Source organism: Podarcis bocagei (assembly GCF_964188305.1).
Source record: "Podarcis bocagei genome assembly, chromosome: 13".
Classification (NCBI taxonomy): Eukaryota; Metazoa; Chordata; class Lepidosauria; order Squamata; family Lacertidae; genus Podarcis; species Podarcis bocagei.
In genome coordinates, this window is record NC_138138.1 from 54,294,774 (window position 1) to 54,310,205 (window position 15,432).

At 46.7% G+C, this 15,432-nt stretch overlaps 1 protein-coding gene across 1 annotated transcript in view; it reads left to right on the forward strand.

Annotated features, from left to right (window-relative positions):
- SLC2A4 (solute carrier family 2 member 4) overlaps positions 1 to 15,432 on the forward strand; it is a 53,016-nt gene that overhangs the window by 15,384 nt on the left and 22,200 nt on the right. Inside the window, exons 2-3 of the mRNA XM_081167942.1 lie at positions 8,701 to 8,820; positions 11,564 to 11,724. Coding sequence (XP_081024068.1) covers positions 8,701 to 8,820; positions 11,564 to 11,724 — 281 coding nt within the window. The remainder of the gene's footprint in view (positions 1 to 8,700; positions 8,821 to 11,563; positions 11,725 to 15,432) is intronic.

Consider the following 15,432-nt stretch of genomic DNA (forward strand, 5'->3'; position numbering starts at 1 on the left):
AAACATTAAAAAGGAATAAGTAAAAAGGAAACATCAAACATTATAAAGGCAGTTGGAGTCTCTGCCAGACTTCATCTTCTATTATCCCCCAGCGGTTAATCGCTCCCTTGTGCCACACCCTTTGTCGCAGCCGCTCAAAGAAATGCAGGGAACTCTGTGCGTGCTCAGAGGCCCTTTGTTCGCGGGAGCGAATTGTCGCTCAGCAAAATTTAATTTGCTGCGTGGTTGCCAGAAGGAGCCCCTTAAAGTTTTGGTGGAGATGGCTTGAGATTGGTTGCCAGTTAACCCTTGCTGTCCCTCCTCCTCCTCCTCCTCCTCCTCCTCCTCCTCCTCCCTTTTTTTGGGGTCAAGCAGCCCTTTCCGTGTTTACATTTCTGAAGCTTCCTGACTCCAGCATCATCCCCTAATATGGTCCTCTCTTGTGCGGATGTCTGTCAGGACAGATCGCCCTCCCCTGGGTGCCTGGGGTGGGAGGTCCGTTCCAGATTGCCGGAAAACAAATGCACTAATAAACACACACACACACAACACTAACCTTAGCCACACTGCTGTCTCTCTCTCTCTTCTCCAGCAGAGCACAAACCCTCAGGGCCTCCAGAAAGCCATCCTTAAAGCCTGCCTTTCCTCCTCCAGCTCAAAAAAAAAAAGAGAAAACCCACAATTCCCCCCTCAAAAGGGGCTCCCAGCACCCCTGCTCTACTCTGACCCATAAGCCAGCAGTATTCGCCTTAAAACTCAAGTGGCAGGCAGGAATCCAACAGGTGAAGCGCCCCCAAAAAGCTCCACGTGTTGGATTCCCATCCCTCAAAAGGAGCCCCCAGCCCCTCTCCACTCTGACCCACAAGCCAGCAGCGTCTGATTTAAAATTCAAGCGGCAGGCAGGAATCCAACAGGTGAAGCGCCCCAAAAAACCTCCACGTGTTGGATTCCCACCCCTCAAAAGGAGCCCCCAGGCCCTCTCCACTCTGACCCACAAGCCAGCAGCGTTTGCTTTAAAACTCAAGCGGCAGGCAGGAATCCAACCGGTGAAGCGCCCCAAAAAAGCTCCACGTGTTGCATTCCCCCCTCAAAAGGAGCCCCCAGCCCCTCTCCACTCTGACCCACAAGCAAGCAGCGTTTGCCTTAAAACTCAAGCGGCAGGCAGAAACCCAACCGGTGAAGCGCCCCCACAAAGCTCCACGTGTTGGATTTCTGCCTGCCAGCTCGGGTGGGGGGAACCTTGCCGGAAAATTAAAAGTTTGCAAGGGAGCTTTGCTTCGCCCCATAGGCCGCACAGCCTGCAGGGTTCCCCCCCCCTCGCCTCCTTCCTCGCCTGTCTGGCTGCCCCTCCCTGCCTCCCAGTGCTATGGAAACGGGCCTCGCCCCAAATACCAGACCCAGAGGAAGAGGGAGGGGACAGGCCTCCAGCGACTGCGGCAGCAAGCAGGAGGCGTGAGTCACTTGGAGGGCAGCCTGGGAGCCGGCTCAGGATGGTTCTTCGGAGGAAGGTATGTGTGGCATCCCCTTTGCAGCCCCCTTCCTAGCCCCACATGCTCCTTCCAGCCCCCTCCACCCCATGTTGCCACCCCAAACCAGTCGCCAGAAGAAGCCGCCAGAGCGGAGAGCGGCTCTCGAACTCGGATCCCGCTGGCGGGCTCCCCAGAAAAGGCATCTATCTGGTTGGCCCCACAGAGGGACAGGATGCCGGGCCGGCGGAACCAACCACCGGCCTGATCCTGCCCCGTGCCGTCTGTTTTGTGCAGGAACCGGCTCCCTGAAAATGCAGCCGGCTCTGGGGTGGAGGAGGGCATTGATGCCGCCTGGCGATCTTTGCATGGGGCTGTGGCGGCGGTTGGCAGGGATCCTCGGTTTACGAGGGGCAGGGCGGGCATGGGCATGTGGAAGGCATTCCCCCGGAAGCCGAAAACTCAGATGTTTTCGGAGGGCCATTAAAGGACGGCACCACCGCATTTTCAGTGTGGCAGAGCGCAAGATCTCCTTTGCCAGGGAGCTGGCGGCAAAACTCTTGAACGTGAGGAAATGGGCACAGATGAGAAACCCACAAGGGGCACCAGAGCAGAGGCCAGCCCTATAGCTCTGGACAGGCGTTGCTCACTCCTCGCACACCTAAATAGCCTCGGCGTGAGTGTTGTGCAAAGGTGGCAGCCTGGCACGTTTTTGCGCCACTGCCCCGGGGCGAAATAACATTCGGCCTTGAGGCTGTGCGCTGTGGTGCGCCATCCTGGGGCTACGTGCGGTACGTGGGGTTATGGGAAGCCCTCATCAGCCAGCGCATCGCTGAAGAGCTCTGTGTCACAACACGCCTTGCTATCTGCCGGCAGGCGGGCCGTCGATGGCGCAATATGTGGGAGACAAAATGCCCCCCAGGTATGGGGTCCTGTTCTCAGATGCCCAGTGGACCCTCTCCTCACTAAAACCCAGCGAAGGAGGAACATGGCCATTGCGGCTGTTCACCATTGATCCTCCAGCGTTGACCTATGAGATCGGGCACATTCCACATTTATAAGACCATATTAGCGTGGCTGCGCCTGAACTTTGGAACTCCCCGCCTCTTGACGACAGGCCTTCAACTTCACTTTTTCTGGTGCCTGCTAAAAAAACACACCCCAGAATCTGCCTTTCCATTTATTGTTAGTTTAATTTTCGGATTGTCTTCAACGGATGTTGTTGATCAATTTGCTGCATTTTCCTTTCGAAAAGAATGTAAATAAATAAATTGGCCGGATCGGTTTTTCCAAGGCCATTGAAACCGGGGGCCGTCGCTTGCACGAGAGCAAATTCTGTGGTTGAACCGTGTGGCGGCTGTTGGACAATTTCCTTTGTTGTGAGGTCCTACGGCTTTCCTCCTGCAAAAGTTTTTCCACTTTGGGGCAAGGCCGAAAACAGTTGGGGGGGGGTGTTTGTGTGCAAGCTCCCAATTTCCCGTACCCACCCCCCCCCTCCACAAATGTGATCTTTTGGGACTGAGTTTGCCGCTGTTGGTGGTGAGGGGAGACAATGATAGTGCATAACATAATCACTATTCTCAAATATTGACATTACTCCTGCCAACCCGAGCGCAGTCCACGCTGGGCAAGGCTGGCCTCGCCCTAGTTCCTGGGAACTGGGAAGAGATGGCAATTTGCAACATCTTTGGTTTCCAAAGCTCATTTCCTTTCTCCTTTTGGTGCCACACGCTGGAGGGGGCAGGCGCCGTTGGCGTTACAGGAAATATGGAATTATTTGTTTTCGCCAAGGCCAATAATAAGTAGGTTAAAACCAGAAGCAGACTAATGCGGCAGTTTATGGGGTACCACTGATTCTCCCCTCTCTCTCAAGTTCCCAACAATATCTCTCTTCTGGGGGCTTCTTTTAAAAATCAAGGATGCCGGCGTTTGGGAACGGGAAAATGAGTCGCTTTGGTGGCTCAGGTGGAAAATTTAAGCGGGACATGTCTGCCCTACAGCGCACATTTTGAATAACATCATGATTGCTATTATTCCTTACATAATCATTACAGTGGTACCTCAGGTTACATACACTTCAGGTTACAGACTCCGCTAACGCAGAAATAGTGCTTCAGGTTAAGAACTTTGCTTCAGGATAAGAACAGAAATTGTGCTCCAGTGGCGCAGCAGCAGCAGGAGACCCCATTAGCTAAAGTGGTGCTTCAGGTTAAGAACAGTTTCAGGTTAAGAACAGACCTCCGGAATGAATTAAGTACTTAACCTGAGGTACCACTGTACCGTATTTTCCGCTCTACAAGACGCACCTGACCGTAAGACACACCAAGTTTTTAGAGGAGGAAAACAAAGCAAAAAATATTGTGAATCAAATGTTGTTGAAGAGGCTTTGCAAGAGTTCTGGCTTCAGCGATAGCTGTGCAGCCTGCATTCGCTCCATAAGACGCACACACATTTCCCCTTACTTTTTAGGAGGGAAAAAGTGCGTCTTATAGAGCAAAAAATACGGTATATGGAAGGTAAAAGTAAAGGGACCCCTGACCATTAGGTCCAGTCGTGGCCGACTCTGGGGTTGTGACGCTCATCTCGCTTTACCGGCCGAGGGAGCCGGCGTACAGCTTCCGGGTCAGGTGGCCAGCATGACTAAGTCGCTTCTGGAGAACCAGAGCAGCGCACAGAAACGCTGTTTACCTTCCCGCTGGAGTGGTACCTATTTATCTACTTGCACTTTGAGGTACTTTCGAACTGCTAGGTTGGCAGGAGCAGGGACCGAGCAACGGGAGCTCACCCCGTCGCGGGGATTCGAACCGCCGACCTTTTGATCGGCAAGTCCTAGGCTCTGTAGTCTAACCCACAGCGCCACCGGCATCCCTCAATCATTATACGTACGTCCACTGAATTCAAGATGTTTTGTTATGCCTTTTACGTTTTGTTGGAAGCTGCCCAGAGTGGTTGGGGGTAGCCCAGTCAGATGGGCGGGGTACAATATTATTATTATTATTATTATTATTATTATTATTATTATTATTACCTCCAATACACATGTGTCTCAAGGCAATCTGCAAAATGCAATGAGAACAGTTTGAAAGCAACCCTGAAAATGACATCTGATAAATTTTGAGGTGTGTGGACTATGCTAAGCTGGGAAAACTAGTCCCTCAAATACAGTAGAGTGAAAATTTAAGAACATAAAAGAAAGGGCTTTCTCCCTAGGCGTGGAGTTCCATAGATTATGTGTTGCATTAAAAAGTGCTTTCTTTTCTGTGCCCTCAATCTCCCAACATTCAGCGTCACTGGAGTTCTAGTGTTATGAGAGGAAAACTTTTCTCTAGCCATTCCACCCCCCCATCGCATAATTTTATAATTTTCTGTAGGGAAATTTTATAATTTTATAATTTTCTGTCATGTCGCCTCTCACTCACCTGGCGTTTGAAACCCTTTCCCCTCGATCATTTTGGTTCTCCTTTCCCCGAACCTTTTCCAACTTTGCATTATTGGTTTCCGAGGTTTCTGGTCTATCTAGTCCTGAGAAGAAGAAAAAGGCAGGTTTTTTTGCTCCATTTTTCTCTCGGTTTGAAGGTGACCTCTCACCTTCAGGCCCAGAGAGAGAGAGAGAAAGGTGAGGAGGAAGTTGTAAAAGAACACTGTAACCTGAGAGGTATCTGTAAACAACAAAGAGATGGAGGGAGAAATCGTCATAAAGATACAGTACCTTGGTTCTCAAACTTGATCCGTTCCGGCAGTCCGTTCCAAAACCAAAGCGTTCCAAAACCAAGGCGTGCTTTCCCATAGAAAGTAACGCAAAAGGGATTAATCCGTTCCAGACTTTTAAAAACAACCCCTAAAACAGCCATCTAACATGAATTTTACTCTCTAACGAGACCATGGCTCCATAAAATGAAAGCAATAATCAATGTACTGTACAGGGACGCGGGTGGCGCTGTGGGTAAAACCACAGTGCCTAGGACTTGCCGATCGTATGGTCGGCGGTTCGAATCCCCGCGACGGGGTGAGCTCCCGTCTTTTGGTCCCAGCTCCTGCCCACCTAGCAGTTCGAAAGCACCCTTAAAAGTGCAAGTAGATAAATAGGTACTGCTTTATAGCGGGAAGGTAAACGGCGTTTCCGTGTGCAGCTCTGGCTCGCCAGAGCAGCTTCGTCACTGGCCACGTGACCTGGAAGTGTCTGCGGACGGCGCTGGCTCCCGGCCTCTAGAGTGAGATGAGCACACAACCCTAGAGTCTGACTAGACTGGCCCGTACGGGCAGGGGTACCTTTACATTTACTATAAAATAAATAAGACAGTATCGTAGATGATACAAATTAAAATTACATTATTTTTTCTTACCTGCACTGATGATAGTCCTTGTTTGGATGGGGAGCTTTTATCCATTTCCGCAGTCACACAATCCACCCATCAGTAGCTGAACTGGGTTCCACGCAGTCACAAAAAACTAACAGAAAAAACCTCAAAAACAAAAACACAAAATAAAGAGCAAAAACGAAAGCGCCAAACCTAATCCGTTCCGGAAGTCCGTTTGACTTCCGGAATATTCGAAAACCAAGGCGCGGCTTCTGATTGGTGCAGGCGCCCCAGAAACAATAGACGACAGCTGTATTGGACCTTTGGCTCCCGAAAAACGTTCAAAAACCAGAACACTTATTTCCTGGTTTTTGGCGTTTGGGAAGCAAGGTACCACTGTATAGGGATAACCTGGGACTCTGAAGGTTTCTTAATTCCATCTCTGTGAACCGTCTTCTGAACACAAAGTTTGCAACACGGGTGGTGGGTGCTTTGGGGTGCAGATTTGGGGTGCCGTGGACAGCGAGGTGAAGATGCTCTGGGTGGCAGCTGGAATAATAATAATAATAATAATAATAATAATAATAATAATAATTTTATTTAATGGCAACCATTTGGCTAGAGTTCTATGAGGATTACCAAAGGAGGGGGTCAGACCGACTCCAAACCAAAGGCCAGGGCATGCTTCTGGGCATGTGCAAAGTGTCTTTTCCCTCAAATGTGGGGTTTTGTGTATGCTCACGTGCGCGACATCAGGATGTCAAAATATCACACGCATAAGTAAATAAATGTTTATTTATACCCCTCCCTCGCCGGCAGGGCAGGGCTCACAGCGGCTAGCACCAAATACGAATTACAGTAAAACGTAATAGAAAAACAACAACCGCCACCAAACAGTTAATTAAAATATGGCTTAAAATGCAGCCTCATTTTAGTAAAGGTAAAGGGACCCCTGACCATTAGGTCCAGTCGTGGCCGACTCTGGGGTTGCGGCGCTCATCTCGCTTTATTGGCCGAGGGAGCCGGCGTACAGCTTCCGAGTCATATGGCCAGCAGGACTAAGCCGCTTCTGGCGAACCAGAGCAGCGCACAGAAACGCCGTTTACCTTCCTGCTGGAGCGGTACCTATTTATCTACTTGCACTTTGACGTGCTTTTGAACTGCTAGGTTGGCAGGAGCAAGGACCGAGCAACGGCAGCACACCCAGTGGCGGGGATTCGAACCGCCGACCTTCTGATTGGCAAGTCCTAGGCCAGGGGTCTGCAACCTTTAAGACAAAAAGAGCCACTTGGACTCGTTTCCGAAGGGGGGGGAAACTGGGAGCCGCAAAACAAGCCAAATGTAAATAACCACACATTCTTCCCCTTCCCCCATTCTCTCTCTTTTCCCTGAGTCTATTTCAGATAGCAAAGAGGGGTATGGTACCTCTCATATCCATTTTTTGCAAAGCACCATGTGCATAGAGGGCATTATACAAATTAATACATAGAAAAGTGTCTGTCCCTCCCTGCAGTTCAACTCCCTCTCTTTTTACTAACAGTACATATCCATTCCTTCTGCTGGTGCAACTTTCTCATCATTTCTACATAGCAGCATTTACAGTGGTGCCTCGCAAGACGAAATTAATTCGTTCCGCAAGTCTCTTCGTCTTGCGGTTTTTTCGTCTTGCGATGCACGGTTTCCCATAGGAATGCATTGAAAATCAATCAATGCGTTCCTATGGAAACCGCCTTCAGACCAGGTCCGGGGACAGTCTGTCCCCTGACCTCTTCTGAAGGCTGGGGGGGGGGGACAAGGGCTTTTCTTCCCACCCCCAGCATTTTTAAAAACCCCGGGACAGTGGAGGACTGGACCTCTTCTGAAGGCGGGCGGGGGGCGAAAGTCTTTGCTCTCACCCCCCCCCGCCTGCCTTCAAAAGCCCTCCGCAGCGCGTTTCTCCGCTCTCCCGGGAAGGCAGGCAGGGGGGAGCAAAGACTTTTGCCCCCCGCCGGCCTTCAGAAGAGGTCCTGGACCTCTTCTGAAGGCCGGCGGGGGGCAAAAGTCTTTGCTCCCCCCCCCCGCCCTCACACACACACACACACACCCCGCCCTGCCCTGCCATCTCGAGCGCGCTCTCTCTCTCCCCCTCGCCTCAGGTGCCTCGCGCGCGGGGCTGAGGAGAGCGTGGCCTGGGTGGGCGGGGGAAGCTATGAGCCATGAAGCCGCCTGGCAGAACTTCCCTCCGGCGGCAGCAGCAGCAGCAGCCCTTCTCTGGCCGCCGCCGCCTCCTCCTCCATCCCAGCAGCTGCCACCTCTCGAGCTCCGCCGCCGCCGCCTTGCTTTGCCCGGCTCGGCTGCCCAGCTCCATCCCCCTCCTCTTTCTGACGGTCTTCTTTTCTGCTCAGGGTCCCCGAGGATCTGCAGAGCCGCGGCAAAGGTGCAAAAGAGCCGCATGCGGCTCCGGAGCCGCGGGTTGCCGACCTCTGCCCTAGGCTCTGTGGTTTAACCCACAGCGCCAGTAGTAGCCCATAAATCAAGACCATAAAGGGAGGAAACATCAGATATTCACCCGAGCAAGCTATCCATGCTGGTCCTACATGTCTCAGCAAAAAAGCCAAGAGAAAATTTATATACCAAATCCCATATAAGGGGTCAGAGTGAGTCCAAGCCGAAGGCCAGGCGGAAAAGCTCTGTCTTGCAGGCCCTGTGGAAAGATGTCAAGTCCCGCAGGGCCCTGGTCTCTTGTGACAGAGCGTTCCACCAAGTCGGGGCCAGTGCTGAAAAGGCCCTGTCCCTAGTTGAGACCAATCTAACCTCCTTGCAACCTGGGACCCCCAAAATGTTGTTATTTGTGGACCTCTCCGTGGGGCGTACCAGGAGAGCCGGTCCTGTAGGTACGTGGGTCCTAGGAATCCAGCTGCGAGCTGAGAAAAGGGATCCATCACTCACTCTTTTTTTTCCTCCTTGTTTTCTCCCAGGAAGGAGAGGAAGATTCGGGGAGCGGGATAACCTTCACCTTAATCTTGTCCGTCTTCACGGCCGTGTTGGGGTCTCTGCAGTTTGGATACAACATCGGAGTCATCAACGCGCCGCAAGAGGTTTGTTGGGGGGGGGTGTTCCCCTGGAAGGAGAGAGGGTCAGACCCCCAAGGCTGTCTGGGGAGAAAAGAGAGGGGTGGTCCCAGTCTTCTGGAGGGCAGCAAGTTGGGGAAGGCTGAGAGAATGGTAGATAATTCTGTTTCTTAAGTATATTATTGGGTATGAAAGGACAGGAAATTACAGAGTGAATCAATACTGTGTTGTTGTTATTATTAATTTCATATATATATATATACACACAGACACACACACCTACAGACACACACACACACACACATATATATATATATACACACACACATACATACACATTTTTATTATTGTTTTTAACATATCAGTTCCAACAGTCATACAACATAATGTCTCATCTTATACAATATTTTGGACTTCCGTCAACACCTCTGATGATTTTCCGTTCTTTATCACTTATTCCGCATTTCTTACTTTCTTTTTACATATAATTACCCTTAACTAATACTTCTCTTCATGGTCTATATTTCAAAAAATCCACCTTACAAAACTTCTTTCAGTCCTACTAGCGTAATCTGTTCATCACAGTTGCTTTTCAAATAGTTCATACATTTACTCCAGTCTTCTAAGAATCTCTGGTCCCGCCGGTTTCGAATCCTTCCTGATAATTTATCTAATTCTGTGCATTATTATTAATTTCTAGGCACTGTACAAAAATATGTTTTTAAAATCGAAGCAGCCCCATTTTGTGTTACAGCGGAACCTCGGTTTTCGAATGTCTCGGCAGCCGGACGATTTGGAAGCCGAACGCTGAAAATCCGGAAGTAATTGCTCCGGTTTTTGAATGATTTTCGGAAGCCGAATGTTCGACACGGCTTCCGTTTGGAGTTTCCCTGTTGTACTGAGGCTTCCACTTTCGGTTTTCGGACGTTTCGGAAGTCGAACAGTCTTCCGGAACGGATTACGTTTGAAAACCGAGACTCCACTGTATAAGAATTTGCATTAAACATTCTTCCAAATGTTTTTTAAATACCTGCTTTTTAACAACAATTTTAATTTGTGTTTTTTGTAAGCGACTTAGGTTGTTGGGCTTTTTTTGTACAATCGAGCGGTAGATGGATTTTCTTAAATGAAAAATGAAATGGTTTTTCTTAAATGAAATGACAAAACAATTCGGAACAGAAGGCAATGCCTCCTATGGAGTCAGACCAGTAGTCCGCCAAACCCAGTATTGTCCACACCAGCCCCTCTCAACCAGGTATTGTTGGACTACAACTCCCATCATCCACTGGGCCTGCTAGCTAGGGATGATGGGAGTTGTAGTCTAGCAACACCTAGGGAAAGGCGGCGTTCCCAACCCTAAATCCCAAGGATCTAAACCCGAGATGTTCTTCATGGCAAACAACCGCTCTGTCCACGAACTATTATAGTAATCTAAAGAATTCACTGCGGATTATTGATACGGTCTGGTTTGCTCTGATAAACTTAATAAAGAGAAAGCCGGGCCCTGTCTTCGTACTCGCAATTTAAGATACGCAATAGAAAAGAGTTAAAGGTGGAGAGAGGAGAATCAGCAATGTTGGCCGCCTGTGTGTGGTTGTGCGCTTGTGGCTCCCGGAGCACAAATCAGGGTATTTTAAACACACTTTAATAAATAAATTGTGAAACTATTATTATAATAATAACTTATATACAGTACTGGCCAAGCGAACACGTTTAATTAGAGAAAAACCATCACCGACATTTGCGAAGGACTGGAAATTTCTCTCTTTTTGCATGAAAGAGAAAACGAACTTTTAATATTGGGGTGTGAAGAAATCGAAAAAAATCCTGGTTTATAGAGGATAGAATGGTTGAAGGAATAAAGATTCAGGACAGAGAGCTGGAAGTCATTTTCCTCTCTTCTATGTTTCTGTAGTTTTTTCCTTCCTTTCTCTTTTCTTTCCCTTTCTCTTTAGGAACCTCCTTTTCTTGTTTCCCCCCATCTTCCTGACTTTGTTCTTTCTTTGGACTTAAGTAGCTATCTTACCTTAGTATATTATAGAAAGATGCTCTGTGATGGGTCAGCGTTTTTGTATATGAATGATAAATAAATAACTTTTTATTTATTTAACTTATTTATTATTATTATTATTGTTATTAAAAAGTTATTTATTTATCATTCATAGATAAACAAAAACACTATAAGTTAATAAGTTAAATATTATTTATTTAACTTATTTATTATTAATAATAAGTTATTTATTTATCTTGAGAGTCCCATGGACTGCAAGAAGATCAAACCTCTCCATTCTGAAGGAAATCAGCCCTGAGTGCTCCCTGGAAGGACAGATCCTGAAGCTGAGTCTCCAATACTTTGGTCACCTCATGAGAAGAGAAGACTCCCTGGGAAAGACCCTGATGTTGGGGGAAATGGAGGGCACAGGGGGAAGGGGACGACAGAGGAGGAGATGGTTGGATGGTATTCTCGAAGCTACCAGCATGAGTCTGTCCAAACCGCGGGAGGCAGTGGAAGACAGGAGTGCCTGGCATGCTCTGGTCCATGGGGTCACGAAGAGTCGGACACGACTAAACGACTAAACAACAACAACATTTATTTATCATTCATAGATATACAAAAATGCCGACCCATTACAGAGTAGTAATAATAATAATAATAATAATATAATAAAGTAAGCTTCTATTCTGCCCTCCATCCGAAGACCACAGATCGGTTTACGATATAAGAGGGGCTTTTCGCTACTCACCCCGTTTTTATTCCTGCTTTGCTCAGATAATCGAACAGAACTACAATGCTACCTGGCTACACCGAAATGGGGAGCACATCGACCCCAACACCCTCAAAACGCTCTGGTCCCTGTCGGTCGCCATTTTTTCCATCGGCGGAATGATCTCTGCCTTCATGGTGGGCGTTGTCTCGGAATGGCTCGGCAGGTAAGACCGCTCCGTGCGAAGCTGCAACAAAGCACCGTATTTTTCGCTCCATAGGACGCATTTTTTTCTTCCTAAAAAGGGGAAATGTCTGTGCGTCTTATGGAGCGAATGGGTGGGTCCCTGGAGCCTAATTGCCCAGGGGCAAAAAGCAGCTCATTTTTTGAAAGAGGGAAGCGGGTGTTGAAACAAAGCCGCTGATCGTTTGCTGATCGGGGGAGAGATAAGGGATGCTAGAGATAAAGGAGGCTGCCTGGGAGGGGGAGGTAAAGACAGCCAACTTGCAAAGGGTGGAAACAGGAAGACCAAAGCAATAAGGAGAGAAATTAGAAGGAAAGGAGGAGCAAAAAACTGCTCCAGCTAAGGAAAAGACACTAAGGCAAACAAGAGGGAATGGAGTGTTGAAAGGAAGCAGCTGATCAGCAAGCGATCGGGAAGAGAGATAAGGGATGCTAGCAATAAAGGAGGCTGCCTGGGAGGGAGGAGGTAAAAGCCCGTGGATCCTCAGGATTTTTGCATTGAGCCACCCCAAATTCACCATCAGATCACATAGCATGTCCATGGCTACAGCCTGCACCAAAAGAATCATGCACCCACTGTTGCCTGGGGCCGCAATGGTGCAAAAATGTGGTTACAAAGCACGGATCCACATGGATTCTCAGTATTTTTGCACTGGGTCACCCCCAAATTCACCATCAGATCACATGTCTGTGGCCACAGCATGAACCACAAAAATCATACATCCATTGTTTCGTTCAGAATATTTTTTTTCTTGTTTTCCTCCTCTAAAAACTAGGTGCGTCTAATGGAGCGAAAACTACGGTACCTGTAGAAGTTTCCTCTGAACATGTGCAGAGCACCCATCCATGGGCAAACTACAACCAGGGTGGATTTGATTTAAATCAAAATAATAATAATAATAATAATAATAATAATAATAATAATAATAATAATAATAATAATAAATTTTAATTTATACCCCGCCCTTCCCGGTTCAGAAAACCGGGCTCAGGGCAGCTAACAACAAATTTAATTGATGCAACAAAAAATCAGCTTAAAATACAGTATAAAATGTGAATAACAATAAATTCCAAATTCAAAAATCAGTTTAGGGGGGAAATCCATCCAATAAACATTAGATGATCACCAGGGCTGGCTGGCTCAATTAGTCCTATTTGGGCCAGCGAGGAGACCAGGAGAGAATTAGCTGTGGGATCCCAGAGTGGGCAATCTTCATAAAAAGGGGAAGGTGAATAAAAGATCATGCTAAGTTCAAATTGAAAGCCAGGCGGAATAGCTGTCTTTAAATCACAATTTAACTCACTAGTCAGTAAGACTTGATTTAAATCACTAATTGGTAAGACTTGGTTTAAATCATTTTTTTTACAGAAAGACTCATTTTTGTTGGTATAATCTTAATATTTACCAACCAGATGAAGATTTCATTTTCGGAATAATAAATTTTCAGAGTATTTTTTACAGTTGTATCAAAAATTGCTGATGTGGTTATATACTGTACTATTAGAAATACATAGACAGATAATTATGAAATTATTGTGAGGTTTAATAAGCGAACTGTTTATATTTGGACAACTTTTCTGCTGTGCATTATTGGAAGGAGAAAAATAATCATTCCCTTAATAACAATTAAAACAATTTATTTAACTAAAGCAATAACATTGTAGCATATGTATCCATGTTTGTTAACTGATGTGGTTAAACGATTTAAAAAAAAACAACTTAGACTGAGTTTTAGTACACATGAGAAACTTAAAACAAATCCTTATTTCCTGATGAATAGCCTTTGGACTATAATGTAACTTAAATAGAAAACTACCTTTAGAAAGTTTTTTCCTCCAAAAGCTTTTTATTTTAAAAAATCCAATTTAAATTTTTTAAAAAATTGTGTGTTTTTTAAAAACCACACATTGTTTTTTGTCCACCCTGACTACAACCAATCACTCCAAATTTATCGAGGATTGGGCAGATTGCCAATATTTGGCAGTGTTTGTGAGCACGTAATAACCGTATGAGGGGACATGACTGGCGCTGTGGGTTAAACCACAGAGCCTAGGACTAGCTGATCAGAAGGTCGGCGGTTTGAATCCCCGCGACGGGGTGAGCTCCCGTTGCTCGGTCCCTGCTCCTGCCAACCTAGCAGTTCGAAAGCACGTCAAAGTGCAAGTAGATAAATAGGTACTACTCCGGCGGGAAGGTAAACGGCGTTTCCGTGCGCTGCTTTGGTTCGCCAGAAGCGGCTTAGTCATGCTGGCCACATGACCGGAAGCTGGACGCCGGCTCCCTCGGGCAGTAAAGCGAGATGAGTGCCGCAACCCCAGAGTCGGCCACGACTGGACCTAATGGTCCGGGGTCCCTTTACCCTTTACCTTTAATAACCGTATGACCGGCAGTAATTCAACAGGTGAAGCTTTGTCACTGCTTGCCTATGTTGGAAGAGGCGGCACCTGTTGAGTTGCCGTCTGCTATAGAGCAACACAGGAGCCAGCCCAGAAATAAGAACAAAGTAGACTTAATAGTTATTTGCAAGGTCACCTTACCCATAAAAGCATGCTTGTCCACTTTGTTCTGCAGAAATGGCACTCTTACAGGTGACACATAATATTTGTTCTGTTCTTGGAAGAAATCAGATATTTTAGTGTAGCAGCGCTTAGACTTTGGAACTCCCTGCCTCTTGATGACAGGCAAACACCTTTGCTGTACCCTTCTTGGCACCTGCTTAAAACCTTTTCACTTAGGTAAACCTTTCCAGAAATATGTACTGTATTTTTTGCTCTATAAGACTCACTTTTTCACTCCTAAAAAGTAAGGGGAAATGTGTGTGCGTCTTATGGGGCGAATGCAGGCTGCGCAGCTATCCCAGAAGCCAGAACAGCAAGAGGGATTGCTGCTTTCACTGCGCAACGATCCCTCTTGCTGTTCTGGCTTCTGAGATTCAGAATATTTTTTTTTCTTGTTTTCCTCCTCCAAAAACTAGGTGCGTCTTTTGGTCTGGTGTGTCTTATAGAGCGAAAAATACGGGTAGGTACCGCTCCGGCGGGAAGGTAAACGGCGTTTCCGTGCGCTGCTCTGGTTTGCAAAAATACGGTGCACTGATGTGTTTTGATCTCCCTTTTGTCTGCTGTTGATCCTTTTAATCTTGTAAGTGTTTTAAACTGTTTTTAAATCCCTGTGGAACGCCATAAACAACCATCTGACTTTTAGAAGACATCTGAAGGCAGCCCTGTTTAGGGAAGCTTTAACAGACTAGTGTATTTTAATACTTTGTTGGAAGCTGCCCAGAGTGGCTGGGGAAGCCTAGCCAGATATGCGGAGTATAAATATATTATTATTATTATTATTATTATTATTATTATTATTATTATTAGCCACAGATAGCCCTCTCCGCCGCCGTGAATTTGCCAAGTCCTCACCATCATCTTAATTGATCGTTTTAATATTTCTTGTAAACCTGCTTCAATGTTTCAGGACATAAATTTTGCCAGAAAGAAACCAGCAAATAGCTAAGAAGTCTTCTCAGAAAATAGGATTTATATACCGGTCCAAAAACCTCTAAGCGGTTGACAATAAATACGAAAACTCTATTTCTTTATTATATCGATAGCCTTAATACTTCTCGTAACCTGCTTCAAGGTTTCACGACAACCAAGTAAATCTCGTTAGTCAACGCATAAATAGGAATTATTATCAGAA